Source organism: Entelurus aequoreus, linkage group LG22 (genome assembly GCF_033978785.1).
Source record: "Entelurus aequoreus isolate RoL-2023_Sb linkage group LG22, RoL_Eaeq_v1.1, whole genome shotgun sequence".
Classification (NCBI taxonomy): Eukaryota; Metazoa; Chordata; class Actinopteri; order Syngnathiformes; family Syngnathidae; genus Entelurus; species Entelurus aequoreus.
This window is the reverse complement of record NC_084752.1, coordinates 22937304-22957577: the sequence shown is the minus strand read 5'-3', so window position 1 is coordinate 22957577 and position 20274 is coordinate 22937304. Positions and strand designations below refer to the sequence as shown.

General features: G+C 38.0%; 1 protein-coding gene across 4 annotated transcripts in view; it reads left to right on the top strand.

The window, feature by feature from the left end:
- LOC133639637 (adhesion G protein-coupled receptor E5) overlaps positions 1 to 20274 on the top strand; it is a 75971-nt gene that overhangs the window by 7912 nt on the left and 47785 nt on the right. For 2 of the 4 annotated variants that reach the window (XM_062033122.1, XM_062033123.1), the window contains one exon: positions 1542 to 1690. The exons of 1 other annotated variant lie outside the window; for it this stretch is intronic. In XM_062033122.1, the coding sequence (XP_061889106.1) occupies positions 1669 to 1690 (22 nt within the window). In that variant the 5' untranslated portion in view covers positions 1542 to 1668. Of the gene's footprint in view, positions 1 to 1541; positions 1691 to 6002; positions 7333 to 20274 lie in introns of those variants that run through there. One more of the 4 variants, XM_062033121.1, reaches the window with a different exon arrangement.

Here is a 20274-nt window from a genome sequence, read left to right as displayed (position 1 = left end):
ACAGAGTCCTGACCTGTACCCGATAGAACACCTTTGGGATGAATTAGAACGGAGACTGAGAGCCAGGCCTTCTCGACCAACATCAGTGTGTGACCTCACCAATGCGCTTTTGGAAAAATGGTGGGAAATTCCTATAAACACACTCCGCAACATTGTGGACAGCCTTCCCAGAAGAGTTGAAGCTGTAATAGCTGCAAAAGGTGGACCGACATCATATTGAACCCTATGGGTTAGGAATTGGATGGCACTTCAAGTTCATATGTGAGTCAAGTCAGGTGGCCAAATACTTTTGGCAATATAGTGTATATATCTTAGTCTACTATAGTCTTAGTACCGTAGTATATTTGTTCATTCTATCGTCACATATGGGACGTGAGTCACATGGTTGTCTTACGTCAGCGCTGGAAGTAGTAAAATCAGCTGTTAACCTGGCAGGTTTTTCCTTTGTGATAAAGAGGGGATAAACGGAGAAGCCCTTTAGCTGCCGCCTATTGTTTTATAATATAATACTGCCTTTGCATAAGTCAATGTTTAGTTTTGTATGAACAATAAATCAACACAAAATCCGTACTTTGGAGCAATGTTCACGGACTCAACAATTTGGCTTGTTAATTCCCATGGATGTCATAGACTCGTGGTTGAATGAAGAGTTGTTTGATGTTGGATGCTAGAAAATGTCAGATGCGTTGCAACAATCAGCCTTAACTCATTGTTGCAGCGTGATGATTTTTGAGGACGTCATGAAATGCGTTTGCGAGACGAGCGCGTGTATTGGGCGGGGTGGGGTGCGGCGGTGGAAGGGCTGCGGTGTGGAGAGCCGTGAGAGGTTGAAGAGAGAGGCAGTGGTGTGTGTGCACGTTCAGGTGTTAAAATGGTTGCAAGTCTGTTTGTCACAAACTGATGTCCTATTGATAAAAATGGGACCCATTACCTCCCTGCTTGGCACTCAGCCTCAAGGGTTAAATCATCAAAATGATTTCCGGGAGCAGCCACCGCTGCTGCTCACTGCTCCCCTCACCTCCCAGGGGGTAAGGGTGATGGGTTAAATGCAGGGGATAATCTCACCACACCTAGTGTGTGTGTGACAATCATTGGTACTTAAGCTTTAAGTTTTTAATAACACTTTTTTAAAATATTTTTGCGATCGACCGGTAGGGTTCCAAAGACCTACAGGTACATCGCGATCGACGGGTTGGTGACCCCTGCTGTAAAGTGCTATTCACATAAAACTTGCGGGCCACACTAACATTAAACTTTCATATGGGGGGAGGCACAAAATAAGTTTGAGACCTCTGCTCTACACCAATGAATGCACCTCAGGGGACCCTTCAGTGAAACTCTTGAAGTTCGCAGACCGTCATTGGTTTCATGAGTCTGCCTATAGATGGGAAGTGGAACAGCTGGCTCTGGTACAGTCAAAACCATCTGTAGCTGAATCCGCTCAAGACTTTAGAGATGACAGTGGACTTCAGGAGAAGCCCCCCCCCCCCCCCCCCCCCCACATTTCTGAACAGCAGAGTGTCTACTGTGGACTCTTTCAGATTCCTGGGATCCACAATCTCACGGGACCTGAAGTGGACCTCCCACATAAACACAGAGGATGTACTTCCTGCACCAGCGCAAGAAGGTTCAACCTGCCCCAAGAACTGCATGATCACACCCCCTTGAATGTATCTGTACAACGCACAGTGTGAGTTACATTCCTTATACTCCTTTTTTCAATAATTCCTGTCCCAAACTTTGCCATCTCTTAAACTTAGTTAGCTCTGTACTTGTGTTCCTGTGTACTTACTCGTACTACCGGGTAGATCATGTAGCCTGTTGATTATATTGAGTGCTGCTGCCATGGATCGTCGGGCTTGTGTATTGTTCTAACATAAATACTAGAGTGTAGACACAAATAATGAACATTTCCCCTGCTCAGAGTCCCAGAGAAGAAACTTAACAATTTACAGGCATGTTGTTGTTAGAAGGAACTTATTGTCTACAACTTTAGACTAGAATTGAAGAAAAATGACTCACGCAAACCTCTCCGGGTAAACCTTTACTACATAATAAGATATCCGCTGACGTAACTAAGTCAAAATACGTCACTAATGTCTCAAATTCCAAATGGCACGCTTGATGTAAGTTTGGATGAAGGCAAAAATGTTTTATAAATATTTCCACACTGCCATCATGGTTTGATTTCAAATTTTCAGGAGTTATGGGGATTCCAAACACACAAAAACAGGTACCAATAGGTAAGAAAAGTTGATAGGGCCAAATATATTCAGTGGGGAAGCCACTTTTACTCCTAAATTTATTTGTTACTCTTCCTTATTATTATTTACAATAATATTACATATTCTGTACTTATGATGATTGCCATTATTACTGAAGCAAATAACATTTGATCTTTCTATACATCTTCACTGATATGCCTGAATTAATTTTTTTTTAGTGGCGATCCCTGCAATCATCGCCTGTAAAAATTTGTCGCTCGGCCATATGTGAGAGTATTAAACACAATCCCAACCTGTACACAAAAATGTCAAAACATTCAAAATATAAATAAATTGCATCATACTAACCAGAGACGCTGAATACTGTAGAAAGGGGATTCATCACGGTTTACCTGACACATGAAACAGAACTAATTAGGGAGTGCAATATTCGCTTCAGTAGAGTGTTAAATATCTTAAAGTGTGTTTTGTGGAAATTCCAACTTTGACCACAGCGTCAGTTGCTATGTAGAGTGAAGCTTTCCACCATTTTCAGCAGACTGCATTGCAAAATGATTAACACCTCCACCTCCCTTCTTCCTTTCACGTTTGCTCACCCAGGAATTTGGCAAAATGAATCCCTTCTTAGAAGGTACGGTATACCAGTACTAATAAAGTACCACTCCTGAGGGAACTCTCCTGAAGGAATCAATAAAGTACTATCTATGTATCTATCTGTACTAATGAATTTAAAAATTGTTACTATACTGCCTCTGAAGCATAGGAGCAGAGGCACATGTTCGGCAAGGCGCACGTACGGAGTACTTATAAGCAGACACGGTGTGGAGACATAATAGGCAGAATGGATGCATTTTGGCTTAAAGTGTGAAGCTATAAACACTGAAGCGCCGCTTTATAAGAGGTGCTTTAAAACATCCATTCGCAGTCGGCATTCTTTTAGCTACTTCAAAATCACTAATCCTGGTCTCCATGGCGACAAATAAAGTACGTTTCTTACAAGTATCATCCCTGCAGGATGAGGAATAGCTGAACATGCTTCACTGCACACCATGGGAGGATACAATAGGTAACCGCTAACAGCAAGCTGGTGCTCCTCAATGTAAAGAAACGGGTAGATCTGTACATACAGTACATCAACCGTAACGATACCAAGTACAAGAGCCGTATCTCGTCCATACTACAATGATTACATCGATATTTTTTATTATCACAAAATCTTTTGAGATTTTTGTCAGGTTCAAACACCGAACTATCTATAACTTATATACATTTATTCTGACAATTTTTTTAATTGTTTATAAAGTCTGGAAATATGTCCTTGGACACAGGAGAACCTTAATTATGTGTGTGAATGTGTGAATGTGTGTGTATGAATGGGTGAATGTGGAAATAGTGTCAAAGCGCTTTGAGTTCCTTAAAAAAAGGTAGAAAAGCGCTATACAAGTACAACCCATCTACCATTTTACCATTTAATTATGACCACTGTATGATTCTGTAACTACTTGGTATTGGATTGATACCAAAATGTGTAGTATCATCCAAAACATATGTAAAGTATCCAAACAACAAAGGAATCAGTGCTTATTACATTTTAACAGAAGTGCAAATAGAACATGTTAAAACAGAACATAACCAGCTATTAACAGTAAATGAACAAGTAGATTGATAACCAATTGTTTACCGCTTGTCCCTCATAATATTGATATGTTACTACATACATCAGCAGCCAAATTAGGAGCCTTATACTAAAAGAGTAGTTGTCGAGAATGTTCACTATCTTATTTTATGACAAAGTTCTTATTTGATTGCAATAAGAAACATATGTTTAATGTAGCATAAGATTTTCTGTTGAAAAGTATCAAAATACTTTTTGGTACCGGTACCAAAATATTGGTGTCGGGACAACCTCGATCCCTTCTCTACTGTATTTAACATCCAAACTCAAATGTATTGTAAGCAGATTGCAACAGTTTATAAAATTTGGCTCATTGAACAGTTTTGCTTTGATCTGCCTATTAGAGGACGGAAACATGTTAGGCCTGCTTTCTAGCCCTGCGAGGCAAATCTAAAATCTCATTGGTTAAAGAAACTCCCCATTGCTATTACAGTTTAAGTAACAATGGGGTAAAGCGGGGGTCAGCAACCCGCGGCTCTCGAGCCGCATGCGGCTCTTTAGCGCCGTCCTAGTGGCTCCATGGAGCTTTTTCAAAGATGTGTAAAAATGGAAAAAGATGAAAAAAAAAAAAAAAATTTTTTACTATGGTTTCTGTCTGAGGACAAACATGACACAAACCTTCTTAATTGTTAGAAATCCCACTGTTTATATTAAACATACTTCACTGATGAGAGTATTTGGCGAGCGACGTCCTACTAATTTCAACGATCCTTGAACTCATCATAGTTTGTTTACATGTACAACTTTCTCCGAAACTTGTTTTATGACACTCCTTCTTTGTCTAATTTTGTCCACCAAACGTTTTATGCTGTGCGTGAATGCACAAAGGTGAGCTTTGTTGATTTTATTGATTTGCTGCAGTGCTTATCAGGCATATTTGGTCAATCCATGACTGCAAACTAATCTATGCTAACATGCTATTTAGGCTAGCTGTATGTACATATTGCATCATTATGCCTCGTTTGTAGGTATATTTGAGCTAATTTTTTCCCCTTTACTTATGTCCTCTGTGTATTTAATTTATATTTGCATGTCTAATATAGACGCTTACTGTACATAATGTGTTGCCTTCATTATAAGACTTATATAAGGCTTTTAATTTTTTGCAGCTCCAGACAGATTTTTTATTTTTTTATTTTTGGTCCAATATGGCTCTTTCAACATTTTGGGTTGCCGACCCCAGGGCTAAAGGGATACATTAATATCATTTTATAGAAAAAATATGTATACGTGCACATATACATATTTTTTCTATAAAACATAAACCCGAATGCTCAAAATAATTAATTAGAAAAGTAGTGTAAACTTAAAAAGTTGTTAAAAGTTGTACTTACTTAAAAATGTTGAGTGTGAGTAACATTTTTCCTTCTTTTTAAGTTTATTAAACTTGTTATTTTTAATTAATATTAACTTGTTTGCAGATTATGTAACTGCTACTTAAAATAATTAACTCACAGTTACTTAAAACTCAGTGGATTAAACATAATTTTGTCTTATTTTGAAAGAACAAATCATTAAATCGAATTTAAGAATAAATTAAGAATGAATCAATCGCATTATAGATTTGTATTGTTATTTATTATACTCTGTGTGTGTATGTGTATGTCAATTATTACATGCATATTTTGTAGCATTTGCGTACACTTCATCTTCAGGCAGCAGACACGAGGAGGAACATTTTTGAATTGGCTTAATTGGTCAATTTAATTCAATTATAATTTAAAAGTACATTTAACATAGACTCCAAATATTTACGATCTGATATACTCAAATATTTGAGTTTATGAACTCAAAAAATATGTGGCAACTGATTGCCTCACTTTTTTTGAGTTCTGCTTACATATTCGGGTTTACAGTGTAGGTCCGGGCTTGTAATAGTGTTTAGGCCAGTAAAGACGGTCCCACCACTGCCAATGTTATTTTGACCACATTTTACAGCATGGTAATAACATACGGTACTAATAAGTTTCGAGTCATCCGAAGTGGTGCAGCTGAGTTTATGTTGACCTTTTTTTAGATCACACAAAGATAAAGCGATCTGTCATTGCAATGTTTAGGACCTCCAGGGAGAGCCGTCACTTTATAGTGCCATAGTCTTTGTGGACTTTTCAGGGAGTTTCACTTTAATGGAGGTCATTCTGTCCGCCTTTTGGCATTCGTGTGTAAAAGGGGCTGGGAAAACATGGAGGGTCTCTATTGGAATTGGGTGAATGTTTAGGCAGGTGAAGGAGGCGACAATAAAGAACGGACGGGCGTTTGGGGAAGGAACATAAGATTGCTTACTGGCAAGTCAAAAAGCAGCTGTTTAGACTGTGTGTGAGTCATCATCCTCTTCAGTCTCAGCTCACTGCCTCCAGTGTTTGTGTGTGTGTGTGTGTGTGTGCGTGTGTGTGTGTGTGTGTGTGTGTTTTCTTGTATTTCTACCCTTCTTGAGACATCAACAAGGAAAAGTACCTTCCATATGAGGACCGGTGAACAAGTTAGGACATAAATCATGGTCCCAAAACGGAAAACCATTGCATCTAATAGAGAATGTCTCATTTGCACCCCTGGTGGTGAACTCTATCAAAATTAGGGTGGTCCCAAAAAGGAGGGATTTTTCAAATTGACAGTGTGTTGGTTTTAAAAGTGCTCCCCCTCTGGTCAACATATGAAATAACAAGTGTGTGTAAGAAATTGAAATGCGCCTCCTGTGGCCGAAATTAATTTAAAAAAAAATAAATAAAAACAATGTATATAGAGACCTACTGTAATAACTTGAAGTACATAATGAAGATTAAAAACCAATTACAAACAAAAAATTCAAAAAAATACAAAATTTACTAAAACCTTACCTTTTTTATATTTGCTATGTATGTATATATTATTAATGTTGTAAATACAAATCTTTATATATCTAGAAAGGGTGGTCCTAAAGAGGTAGGCATTTTTCGGAGGTCTCAAGAAGGTAACAAATACAAGAATGTGTGTGTGTGTGTGTCCCATGAGGGAGAGAGAGAGAGAGAGAGAGAGAGAGAGAGGCCAATAGGTCCTGAAATAGAGCATGCTGACTGGTGTGTAGGCTGGGTAGAGCAGAGGCAATGTGATACCATGCCAGTGTGAGAAATGCACTCGTGTGGAAAAAAAGGTGGAGAGAAAGCAGCAAAAGGGGAAAACTGTGTGAAAGGGGAGAGAGAGAGCGAGAGAGAGAGAGAGAGGGTAGGAGGGGCGTGTCCAGATTGAGAGGGAAAATGCTGGTGGTGGTTCGCAATGCACACACACCCACACACACTCTAGTCTCCGCAGTTTCTCTTTGTGCTGTTTCCTTTGAGGATTCTAAGGAGCTCAGATTCCAGGGAAGTTTCAAGAAGATTTAAGTTATTTCAAAGTTATTAGTTTTATTGTAAGACGCGGTGGACATGGGCTACATGAAGGGGCTCCTACTTCTACTCGGTAAGTCATTCATGTGGGTTTACGCTGTTTGCCACTGGCTGTCTAAAAGAAACTAAAAGGGATAAACAAACAAAAAAAAGCTATTGAAATCCACTGACTGAGTGTTACTTGTGTGAAATGTATGTGTGCATGTGCTACATCACATGTTAATGCGCTCACCGCCATGACCAAGTGTCACACTGGTCACACATTACTTAACCTTACTTAAGAATAAGGAGGGAAGAAGCACAATGTCTTAAGCTTGAGATATACGCCTCTACGTCTATATTATTATTATTTTTTCTAACGGCATTGAACTTTTATCTATGCTAAATCAAAATGTAATTGGTATATAAACTTGCTAGACTGGGTTGCCATGGGTACCAAATTCAGTAATTTAATGGGTATCAGTTATCGATTCATGTAAAGTTAAACTGAACTATATTTCGATACCTTTGTTGCACGTGACGTCATATCCGGTTGCGGACTGTGCACCGATTGGATTGCAGTCTTTGGGAAACACTGATTAAGGGTGTGTACCAATGGGCTCAAACACTTGGCGAGGAAACAAGCACTCAAGCAGCACTCAGCCAAACTGCCTCGAGGTAATTTTCAATGCCAACAAAGCAAGTATGCCTGATAGAAAACACTCAATCGTATAGTGAGGCTTCGCTTTTGCAAAATGTGCTAGTTCGATGCTAATTTACATTGGTTTTGCCATGTACATGCTACTGGTTAGCATTAGTGATTTTACATGGCGATTTCAACACCTCCAAATCTGGTGATTAAAAACACTACAACTAAGATGCATGTTAAAATCAAACAGCTGGTGTGTAGTAAGTACAGTACTTATAGTTTTTTAAACACTCCGTAGTGCTCAACATAAGACTAGATTCAGCTTAATGGCAAAGACTACTCCCTGACTAGGCAACACATTGTAGTCTGTGCACTACTGCCGTCTTGGAATTGCAACTGCAGGCAAAGTCTACTATATAATACAATAGTTGCAAATGAGACTCAGAAGGGTAAGAAAACAAAATATAACAGTTGGACAGCAGCTATTATAATCAGCTTATTGTTAAATGTTGAATAAAAAAATAAATTGTAATATTCAACAGTTGATTAAAACATTAAAGTATTAAAACATAGGTATTGTTGAGTACTGGTATCGATTCCCAAGTACCAGAAATTGGTACCATATTGGGTCAAGTGGGAAAGGTACGCATCCCTTATTACCATGTACAGTGGTACCTTGGCTTTAATCCTTTTTAAAATGTGCAAAGACTGAATCGTGCGAAAACCTAAGCAATTTTTCCCCTAAGAAATATGTTTATTTGTATTTTATTTTATGTATTTATTTGACAGGGACAGTACAATTAAACATTGCTACCCACGGGTAACTGCTGGCGAAGTACATAGGACTTCCAGCCACAGGCTAATTTGCAACCCTTGTCCCTGGTTAGGCTTTTAAAAAAAAAGTTGAGAAAAGTGTAAAACACATACAAAAGGATTGAGACAAGTACAAAAATAAAAACACATTGAAAATAATTGGCCCCATTTGTTCATACTACATCCAGTTCTATTGCTCACACTTCTGATTTTATGTAAGTCCAATGAATCCATTCCATACACCCCAAAATATTAACACAAAACACATTTTATAAAGCATAATTATAGTTTTACATGCATAAACCGATGCAAAATAAATTATAATTAAAATGGATGAATGAACATTTAACATCCCTTTTACCTTTTATTGAAAAGTCTTGTTGGAAAAGACGGCGATGAGCGGAGGGGAAGAGGAGAGAGCCAAACAGAAGCCATTGTTCTTGTTTCTTGAATTCAATAGTTTTTCTCACTTCTTTGTCAAAGTGCAACTTTTTTGGACCCAAATGCAGCAAGGAGCACAGACACCAAGTCACCAACGCTAATTAGTTACACCCAATGTTTGACGAATGTGACCAAAGCTAAATCATACGAAGAGGGTGGCGTAAAAACCGAGGTACCACTGTGTGGTTAAATTATTTTTAAAATAACCAGTACAAGACAAAAAAACACATGGGGGAAAAGTAGGCAGCACGTCAGCCACTGTGTGGAGTTTGCATGGTCTCTCCCTGTGCTTGTGTGGGCTTTCCTTCAACATCCCAAAAACATACCTATTAGAATATTTGGAAAATATAAATTATCCATAGATGTGAATGTTTATTTGTGAATACACGTACATCAGCTGGGATGGACTTTAGCTCAGCCGTGGCCCTAACAAGGACAAGCGGTATAGAAAATAGATGGATGTTTTCAAATATATAAAGCATTCCCATTGGTTTTCAGCGTAGCTTAGCAGCGGTAACCGCAACAGAAGAAATGTGTTTTCCTACTGTATTATCTTGTTTTTCCAACAAGCTTTAACGGAGTCCTCCCAAAACGCACTCACATGCTACGCTTCATACAGTTCTGCTTTAAAAAGAACTATGACAGGCAGACTTTCCATGTGGTTATTGGGAGAGGGTTAGGACTTCCTCGCTGCATGCCCATGTCACACCCACTGCGCTAGTGTGGTCATAATTATTCATAACGCAGACCACACTTTCTGGTAAATGTTTTTTTTATTGAGTAAATAGAAAGACTGTGACAAAAGACTAACATTTTGTCTCGGAGGTATTGTCATTATTTTTGTCACGTTTTCAATGTTTTATGTTTGAGAGGCACAACACATGGCATGCTAGCAACGACCGGGCTACGAAAACATGTAAAAGCCAGAGCTGGAAGACCCTCCTGCCTCGTTAAGATCTCCCGTTTGGGAACACTTTGGCTGTTCGATACAACAATGGAGGACGGAGGTTTGCCGACATTGTTCAGCAGCTGCTTCTGACAACACGTCAAACATGCTAACCCATTTGAAGCGTCACCACCGCATTCAAGCAGCCTCTCCTCGGCGAGTCAGGCAGGGCTAAAGCAATAACAAATGTTTTTATAGCAGCAGATTTAAGACCATATTGCATTAGAAACTGGATTTTGACCCACTTCTATGGTGGAAGAACAATAAGCCCATATATCCTCTTACTGCCAAGTTAGCCAGGCTGGGGGGGGAAAAGAAAAGTTAATCTGAGGCTGAGTTGACTTAAAACTGTTTAATGTTGCACTTTTTTTATGTAGAAGAAAAGTTTTGTCATTTTACTTAATCTGAGCAACAACTTGAGGCAGTTTAATGTTGATTAACATGGACCCCGACTTAAACAAGTTGAAAAACTTATTCGGGTGTTACCATTTAGTGGTCAATTGTACAGAATATGTACTGTACTGTGCAATCTACTAATAAAAGTCTCAATCAATCCATCAAAAAAAGCACTTTATATGTAGAAAGGTTTTGTTAAGGAACCATTCTTATTTAGTTTTTATTTTATATATGTTGACCACATTAACCCTGGCAATTGACCCTGTGTGTACTGTATATGTATGTTATGCCATTGTTTACAAATTTGGTAAATAAATAACCAAAAAATGTATATTTTGTTGTTTTCTTACTGTACCGAAAATGAACCGAACCGTGACCTCTAAACCGAGGTATGTACCGAACCGAAATTTTTGTGTACCATTACACCCCTAATGTTCACTATTTTATTTAAGGACAAACTTGAAATAAGAAACATATGTTTAATGTACCGTAAGATTTTTTGCTAAAATAAAGCCAATAATGCAATTTTTTGTGGTCCCCTTTATTTACAAAAGTATCAAAATAATTTTGGTATCGAGACAACACTACTGTCGAGCTAACTCTGAAACTTGGGATAATACTTTAAAGATAATTTTTCTATTGGGAGTAGTTTATATGATTGTTCTTGTTTCTCAGCCAGTTCATATTGTTGTCCTATCACATTGTATACTGAGTGAAGAGCAAGGGTGTTTGTCACTACGCTGTCACTAGTTCTTATGTGTACATTCTTACAATAACAATGTCACTGTAGCTTGGTTGATATGCAGGTCACGACATGTAAATGGAGCATTCTTGGCAGTTTTTAAGAGGGATTCGTAGGCGAAAAAGGTAAATCCTCATTACCTGTATTGTTAGCTGTCTCGTGCTAGCAGTTGTTCACTATTTAGAATGCACAGATAAGGAAAAGACATGTAGGGCTGCAACGATTAATTCAATTAGAAAAAAGCTTTTGTTTATATTATATTCTGTTGCTTCAATTTATTGTTTAATGAGTGTAACTAATACAAATGCATAAAATCCGGAACTTTAAATATGCGGAAAATAGTTTCCATACAGCCGGTGCAATAGAGCGCATATGAGTGACGGCGAGCAACGGGTATTTTTTTCCCCTACTTTTATTAATGCTACAAGTTAAAACATTTGCTATTTGAACCTTTAATGATACGCATTTATTAGAAAAAAAGAATGAAGGTTATGACACACATAATTTTTGAGGGTGTGAAATGTGATTTAATCGATTAATTGAACACACTAGTTGATAGATTACTAGATTACTAAAATAATCGATAGCTGCAGCCCTAAAGACAAGTGTGTTGTTGTCTCAAATAAGGGTTGTGGATAATAGGCAAAATTTTGCTTTGGGAATAAATGAGGTACACTACCGTTCAAAAGTTTGGGGTTACCCAAACAATTTTGTGGAATAGCCTTCATTTCTAAGAACAAGAATAGACTGTCAAGTTTCAGATGAAAGTTCTCTTTTTCTGGCCATTTTGAGCGTTTAATTGACCCCACAAATGTGATGCTCCAGAAACTCAATCTGCTCAAAGGAAGGTCAGTTTTGTAGCTTCTGTAACGAGCTAAACTGTTTTCAGATGTGTGAACATGATTGCACAAGGGTTTTCTAATCATCAATTAGCCTTCTGAGCCAATGAGCAAACACATTGTACCTTTAGAACACTGGAGTGATAGTTGCTGGAAATGGGCCTCTATACACCTATGTAGATATTGCACCAAAAAACAGACATTTGCTGCTAGAATAGTCATTTACCACATTGGCAATGTATAGAGTGTATTTCTTTAAAGTTAAGACTAGTTTAAAGTTATCTTCATTGAAAAGTACAGTGCTTTTCCTTCAAAAATAAGGACATTTCAATGTGACCCCAAACTTGAACGGTAGTGTATGTCTTAAAATGTATGTCTGAAATATATATGTTTATCATTTGTAATCAGCAAAAACTGTCTCCAACAAGCACTCAAGCAGCATTTAGCCAAACTGCTTTGAGGTAATGTTGCAATTTTCAATGCCAACAAAGCAAATATGCCTGATAGAAAACACTCAAAGGTATAGTGAGGCTCCGCTTTTGTAAAATGTGCTAGTTCGATGCTAATTTACACAACTACTACATGCCGATTTCAACAACCCCAAATCTGGTGATTTAAAAAACTACAACTAAAGTGCACGTTAAAATCTAACAGCTGGTGTGTAGTAAGTACATTACTTACAGTTTAAATACTTTGTAGTGCTCAACATAAGACTACTCCCTGACTAGGCAACACATTGTAAAGTGTGATTTAATTGATTAATTGAACACCCTAATTGATAGATTACTAGATTACTAAAATAATCGATAGCTGCAGCCCTAAAGACAAGTGTGTTGTTGTCTCACATAAGGGTTGTGGATAATAGACAACATTTTACTTTGGGTATAAATGAGGTATGTCTTAAAATGTATGTCTGAAATATATGTGTTTATCATTTGTCATCATCATAAACTGTCTCTTTGACCAAGAATTATCCATAAAAATATTTTTTTACATCAACAGGAAATTCTCAGAAGACTCACTTAAAATCGGCTTTAGTGGATTTATAAAGTTAAAAGTAAAATAAAGTACCACTGATAGTCACACACACACTAGGTGTGGTGAAACTACCCTCTGCATTTGACCCATCCCCTTGTTCCACCCCCTGGGAGGTGAGGGGAGCAGTGGGCAGCAGCGGTGGCCGGGCTCAGGAATCATTTTGGTGATTTAACCCCCAATGTGTGGTCATCAGTATTCAAACCAGTGTTTCGCTCTATGGTTTGTACATACGAGCAAACAATTAAACAAGTCAGTTAGGCATTTTCTGGAAAAAACATTCATAACTAATTGATTGATTGATTGATTGATTGATTGAGACTTTTATTAGTAGGTTGCACAGTGAAGTACATATTCCGTACAATTGACCACTAAATGGTAACACCCGAATACGTTTTTCAACTTGTTTAAGTCGGGGTCCACTTAAATTGATTCATGATACAGATATATACTATCAGATATATACTACATAATACAGTCATCACACAAGATAATCACATTGAATTATTTACATTATTTACAATCAGGGGTGTGGAGGGAGGGGGGGGGGGGTAGGATATGGACAGCAAGTAGTGGACATAGAGAGAGAGAGAGAGAGATCAGAAGGCATAAGAAAAAGTATCTGCATTTGATTGTTTACATTTGATTATTAGCAATCCGGGGAGGGTGTTAGTTTACTCCTCATATGCATACATTTGCATACATTTTTATATTGTTTTGTCTTGTTTTTGGAACAAAAAAGCCTTTTTTATTTCAGGAGAAGCGACAGGTGCTGTGTGGATTGACCGTGTGACTTTTAAGCAATATTTGCCACATGACCTTTTTATCATCAGTGAAATTGGGTTTTGGGATTATGACTATGACTCAGCCAGTCACGGGTCAGCAGACACACTAACACACAAGACAAAGACAAGCTTTAGTAGTGGTCGACAGGTCGTGAACTATCACCACCAGACATGGACAGTCAGAGAAAAAAAAAACAATAAAAAGGACATTTTGAGGCTATTTAGATAATGTCATCCATACACTGTGGTTAGCGGTGAATGAATGTCATCTGCAGACAACACAAGGTTGTTCTTTGTGTTTTTTTTAGGGGGGGGGGGGGGTCATAGGATTCGAGGCAGTCATGCTGTTTCGCACACTTACTGTCAAATTACAGCTGGTTTTATCTTCGCTGGGGCACTCTGAGAGGACTCGCCTTGCCACAAAACAGGGGTCTTATTGTGAAACTTGGGGGCGAGGCAGGAGAGTGTGTGTGTGTGTGTGTGTGGGTGTTGATGTTCTTGTATTTCTACCTTCTTGAGACATCAACAAGGAAAAGTACTTTCCATATGAGGACCGGTGAACAAGTTAGGACATAAATCATGGTCCCAATACGGAAAAGCATTGCATCTAATAGAGAATGTCTCATTTGCACCCCTGGTGGTGAAATCTATCAAAATAAGGGTGGTCCCAAAAAGGAAGGATTTTTCAAATTGACTGTGTGTCAGTTTTAAAATGGTCAAAATATGAAATAACAAGTGTGTGTAAGCAATTGAAATCTGCCCCCTTTGGCCAAAATTGATTAAAAAAAAAAAATAAATGTATATAGAGACATACTGTAATAACACAGTAAATAATGAAGATTAAAAAACAATTACAAACAAAACATTTTAAAAAAAGAATAAATTAACTAAAAGCAGTCTTTCTCACAATGTGTCGACTTCTTTCTCATTAAATTGGGAACAATTTCTCATATTCTTTCTGTGTCTGTAGTATTGCAATATTTTCTCGTAAAATTATTACTTTTTTTAATGTAAAATTCTGACTTTTTAATGCAAAATGTTGACATTTGTCATATAAAATTTGGACTTTTATCACAATATTGCCTTTTTTTTTTTCTTCTTGTAAAATAGTGACATTTTTTGAGTAAAATTATGACCTTTGTCATAATTTTGCCAAGGAAAACTCAGATTATTATGATACTGTTGCCAAAATTTTAAAGTTTTCTTAAAAAATTGTGACTTTTGTCGAGTAAAATTATGACTCTTCATAGAATTGCCAACATTTTAAGCTTTTCTTGTAAAATTGTGACAGTTATTGAGTAAAATTCCAACTTTTATCATAATATTGCACAAATGTTCCGTTTTTCTTGTAACATTTCGACTTGCGTTGAGTAAAATGACGATTTCTATTATAATACTGCCAAAATTCTAAGTTCTTCTTGTGAAATTGTGACCTTTTTCTTGTAAAATTCCAACTAAGTTTTCACAACAAGCTTTTGTATATTTGCATAGTATGTATATATTATTAATGTTGTAAATACAAATCTTTATAGATCTAGAAAGGGTGGTCCTAAAGAGGTAGGACTTTTTCGGAGGTCTCAAGAGGGTAACAAATACAAGAACGTGTGTGTGCTTGTGCGTGTGTCACAAAACTTATTCTGTGTTCCATGCTTGTTGTGCTGTGGCTCATCTTGTGTTTGAGGGGTGGGGGATGTTGTCATGGTTGCAACTGGTGTACTAAATAACACAAAACAACATAAGCAGAGGGCAGCACGGTGGAACAGGGGTTAGTGCATGTGCCTTACAATACAAAGGTCCTGAGTTCAATCCCGAGCACGGGATCTTTCTGTGTGGAGTTTGCATGTTCTCCCCGTGACTGCGTGGGTTCCCTACGGGTACTCCGGCTTCCTCCCACCTCCAAAAACATGCACCTGGGGATAGGTTGATTGGCAACACTAAATTGGTCCTAGTGTGTGAATGTGAGTGTGAATGTTGTCTGTCTATCTGTGTTGGCCCTGTGATGAGGTGGTGACTTGTCCAGGGTGTACCCCGCCTTCCGCCCGATCGCAGCTGAGATAGGCTCCAGTGCCCCCCGCGACCCTGAAAGGGACAAGCGGTAGAAAATGGAAGGATGGATGGAACATAAGCCAAGAGAATAATTCTCACCTCATCTATTTTGCCATCCGGTCTCTCCTCTATGTGTTTGTGAAACATTCATTTCATAAGTGTTTGCATCACTGTGGACGTGAGAGTGAAACTAACTTGAATTGAGACACAGCTGCTGACGGTACATGTCTTGATGTCTTTTAGAGGAACAGGACATTACATATGCGAGTCGCAAACATTTTGGTGAAGACACATGATAACTGTTGGTCACGTGTACAACAAGAAGTGTCGCCACTTCCTCTATTTGTACAAAATAAATCCCCACACATTTGTGCCTCTGTGATTTTTAATGTACATTTACACACTTCTTTGTGGTCTAGACCAGTAATTCTTCAAAACATTTTCACCAAGTACCACCTCAGAAAAAAAACTTTAATCTTTATTGCCTTTTAACCACACTAAAATATTGCAGTACATATAATACGCAGACTACAGTCCTACTGTAGTTTATTTGCTTGTTTTTCTCCAGTGTCACCTAGGTTTGGACGGTATACCGGTATTAATATAGTACCGCAATACTAATGAATCATTTTCGGAACGATAATGCCTCTGAAAAGTACCGGTCCCGCACCCCCCGCGCCCGCGTTGTCGTCACGTCGTGTCATTGCTGGTTTACTAGCAGACAAGCATGTTCGGCAGTGCACAATCACAGAGTACTTGCAAGCAGACACAGTGTGTAGACAGAAAAGGGAGAACGGACGCATTTTGGCTTAAAAACTAACAATATAGGTGAATTTATAACACTGAAACGCCCTCAGGAAGAGGTGCTTTAAGACATGGCTAGCTAGCTAGCAGCTAACGTCCATCCGCTGTCGGCAGTATTTTAGCTACTTCTAAATCACTAATCCTCGCCTCCATGGCGACAAATAAAGTACGTTTCTTACAAGTATCATCCCTGCAGGACAAAGAATAGCTAAACATGCTTCACTACACACCGTAGCTCACCGGCATCAAAATGTAAACAAACGCCATTGGTGGATCTACACCTAACATCCACTGTGATGATACCAAGTACAGTAGCGTATCTAGTCGATACTACTATGATTACGCCGATATTTTTTGGCATCACAACATCTTCTTTCGTCCCTGGACACATGAGGACTTTGAATATGACCAATGTATGATCCTGTAACTACTTGGTATCGGATTGATGCCCAAATTTGTGGTATCATCCAAAACTAATGTCAAGTATCAAACAACAGAAGAATAAGTGATTTTTACATTTTAACAGAAGTGCAGATAGAACATGTTGAAAGAGAAAGTAAGCAGATATTAACAGTAAATGAACAAGTAGATTAATAATTCATTTTCTACCACTTGTCCCTCATTATGTTTACAAAATAATAGAATGATAAATGACACGATATGTTACTGCATATGTCAGCAGACTAATTCCAAGCCTTTGTTTGTTTACTTACTACTAAAAGACAAGTTGTTTAGTATGTTCACTATTTTATTTAAGGACTTAACTACAATAAGAAACATATGTTTAATGTACCTTAAGATTATTTGTTAAAATAAAGCCAATAATGCAATTTTTTTGTGGTCCCCTTTATTTAGAAAAGTACCGAAAAGTTGCTTACTTTATTGGTTACGATGATGACGTTGCTCCAGTAATGCGTTATTGAGGGGGGTTTCGTATATGCCATTGCATGTGGCTGTACCACAAGTACCACCATAATGACCAACATTATACAGTATAAAATACAGTAGCATAGTTGGCCTAAATATCCCTTAAAACAAGGCACAAGTTTTATTTAACAAGTATGTTGAATATTTGTAACATTACATACATAACTAACATTACATACAGTTTGAACAGTAACACTGTGTTTGAATATATAATTAAGTAATTATTTGGCGTACCACTAAATGGAGATCCTGTAACAGTATCACAGTTTGAGTATCACTGGTGTAGATAATATGTATTGGATATAAATATTAAATATATGCGTACATTTTGCTCTACAGTCACTTTCATAACCACTTTCTGGGTATGTCTGCAAGCTCAGTCGCCAGAACTTTACCATAAAATCATCAGTGGTACTATTTTTTCCATTTACAGTACTGCACTGTAAAATCAGGGAATGTGGATTTTACAGTAAAAAAGTAGCACCTTAATCGCCAGAATTTTACGGTAAAAATAATATTGCAACTGTTTTTCAATTTATTAGTAATGCACTGTAAAAAAATGGCCATAGATTTTACAGTAACAAACTAGCAGCTCAGTCACCAGAACTATGGTACAGTTTAAGTTTACAGTATTTTTTTGTAAAAAAACACCGTACATTTTACTGTAAAGTTCTGGGGATTGAGCTGCCAGTTTTTTAAATCATAAAATCTATAGATTTTTATTTTTTACAGGCAAACAAATTGCATTTGAATTTGAGACCCCTGCTCTACGGTAAAGTTGTGACTTTGGGACGGTATAGCTCGTTTGGTAGAGCGGCCGTGCCAGCAACTTGAGGGTTGCAGGTTCGATCCCCGCTTCCGCCATCCTAGTCACTGCCGTTGTGTCCTTGGGCAAGACACTTTACCCACCTGCTCCCAGTGCCACCCACACTGGTTTAAATGTAACTTAGATATTGGGTTTCACAATGTAAAGCGCTTTGAGTCACTTGAGAAAAAGCGCTATATAAATGTAATTCACTTCACTTTTTGACGTCCTATGGAAAAGGATAATCCTGGTCGCCATGCTTCGCCCACGTCCTATAATAAAAACCTAAACGCCAACGAAATTTAGCATCCTCCTTAAGTTCGAAAGGGTTCAGATAAAATATCTAGGAGGAACTGGTTACAAATCAACACCTGAAAATTAACTTTTTGAATGATTCGAGGTTAAAAATGTACACGTATAACATATTTACATGTTAATCAGGCACATGATTTATATTTATGTATGACGGTATGAGGCTAAGTTCTTCACTGGGGGTGCTGTTGCATGGTAAAAAATCGCAGTTTGGCCCACGGATCATTGGCACATTTTCACTTTGGCCCTTGGAAGCAAAACATTTGGCCACCCCTGGTATTGACAATGTTGCATGGCGCCAACTTTTTCGTAAAATTTAGTGGCTAATCCAACAATCCAAACAGTCCTGTGTAAAATAAAACATTTTTTTTTTTATCGACAATAGAGCAGGCGGGAGGGCATGAAACGAGACGGAATGGGATGGGAGGCTGCAGCGAAGCGTCTCAGCTTGGAAAGCTGAGGAGAGATGGGTGGTCATGCAGGCAGAGGGCATGTACTAGAATACCCACATAAGTGTTCCCACTGTGAAAAAACACAGCGTTCAGAGGCATCCAAAACTGCGTGCGAGCTCACGCCCAAATGCATGAACCTCATAATTTGGCATTGTTTAACACGAGTATCCAACTTTGTAACAACCTTTATAAGTCAGAAAAGAGGACATCATCATAGCTCCCCTTTAATCTGGGAATGCGTCCGTAACATGGAACTTCATTAAACAAGCACCACCTTTGTATGTCTTATTTCCATTATTATTAGGAGTACTTATTTCTTATTGGAAAATGTGCACAAGAAGGAATAAGCAATGACCACATATACACTACCGTTCAAAAGTTTGGGGTCACCCAAACAATTTTGTGGAATAGCCTTCATTTCTAAGAACAAGAATAGACTGTCGAGTTTCAGATGAAAGTTCTCTTTTTGTGGCCATTTTGAGCGTTTAATTGACCCCACAAATGTGATGCTCCAGAAACTCAATCTGCTCAAAGGAAGGTCAGTTTTGTAGCTTCTGTAACGAGCTAAACTGTTTTCAGATGTGTGAACATGAGTGCACAAGGGTTTTCTAATCATCAATTAGCCTTCTGAGCCAATGAGCAAACACATTGTACCATTAGAACACTGGAGTGATAGTTGCTGGAAATGGGCCTCTTTACACCTATGTAGATATTGCACCAAAAACCAGACATTTGCAGCTAGAATAGTCATTTACCACATTAGCAATGTATAGAGTGTATTTCTTTAAAGTTAAGACTAGTTTAAAGTTATCTTCATTGAAAAGTACAGTGCTTTTCCTACAAAAATAAGGACATTTCAATGTGACCCCAAACTTTTGAACAGTAGTGTATGATGACAAGAAATAAATAAAAAAAACAGCACAAGGTCAGTTTGACCTGAGAAGAAGGAAGGAAGATCTATGAATCCGCTTTGTTTCTTTTGACATTAACTTAATTTTGTTGGGTTGTTTTTTAACAGAAAAACTAACAGTTGTCATGCTTTCC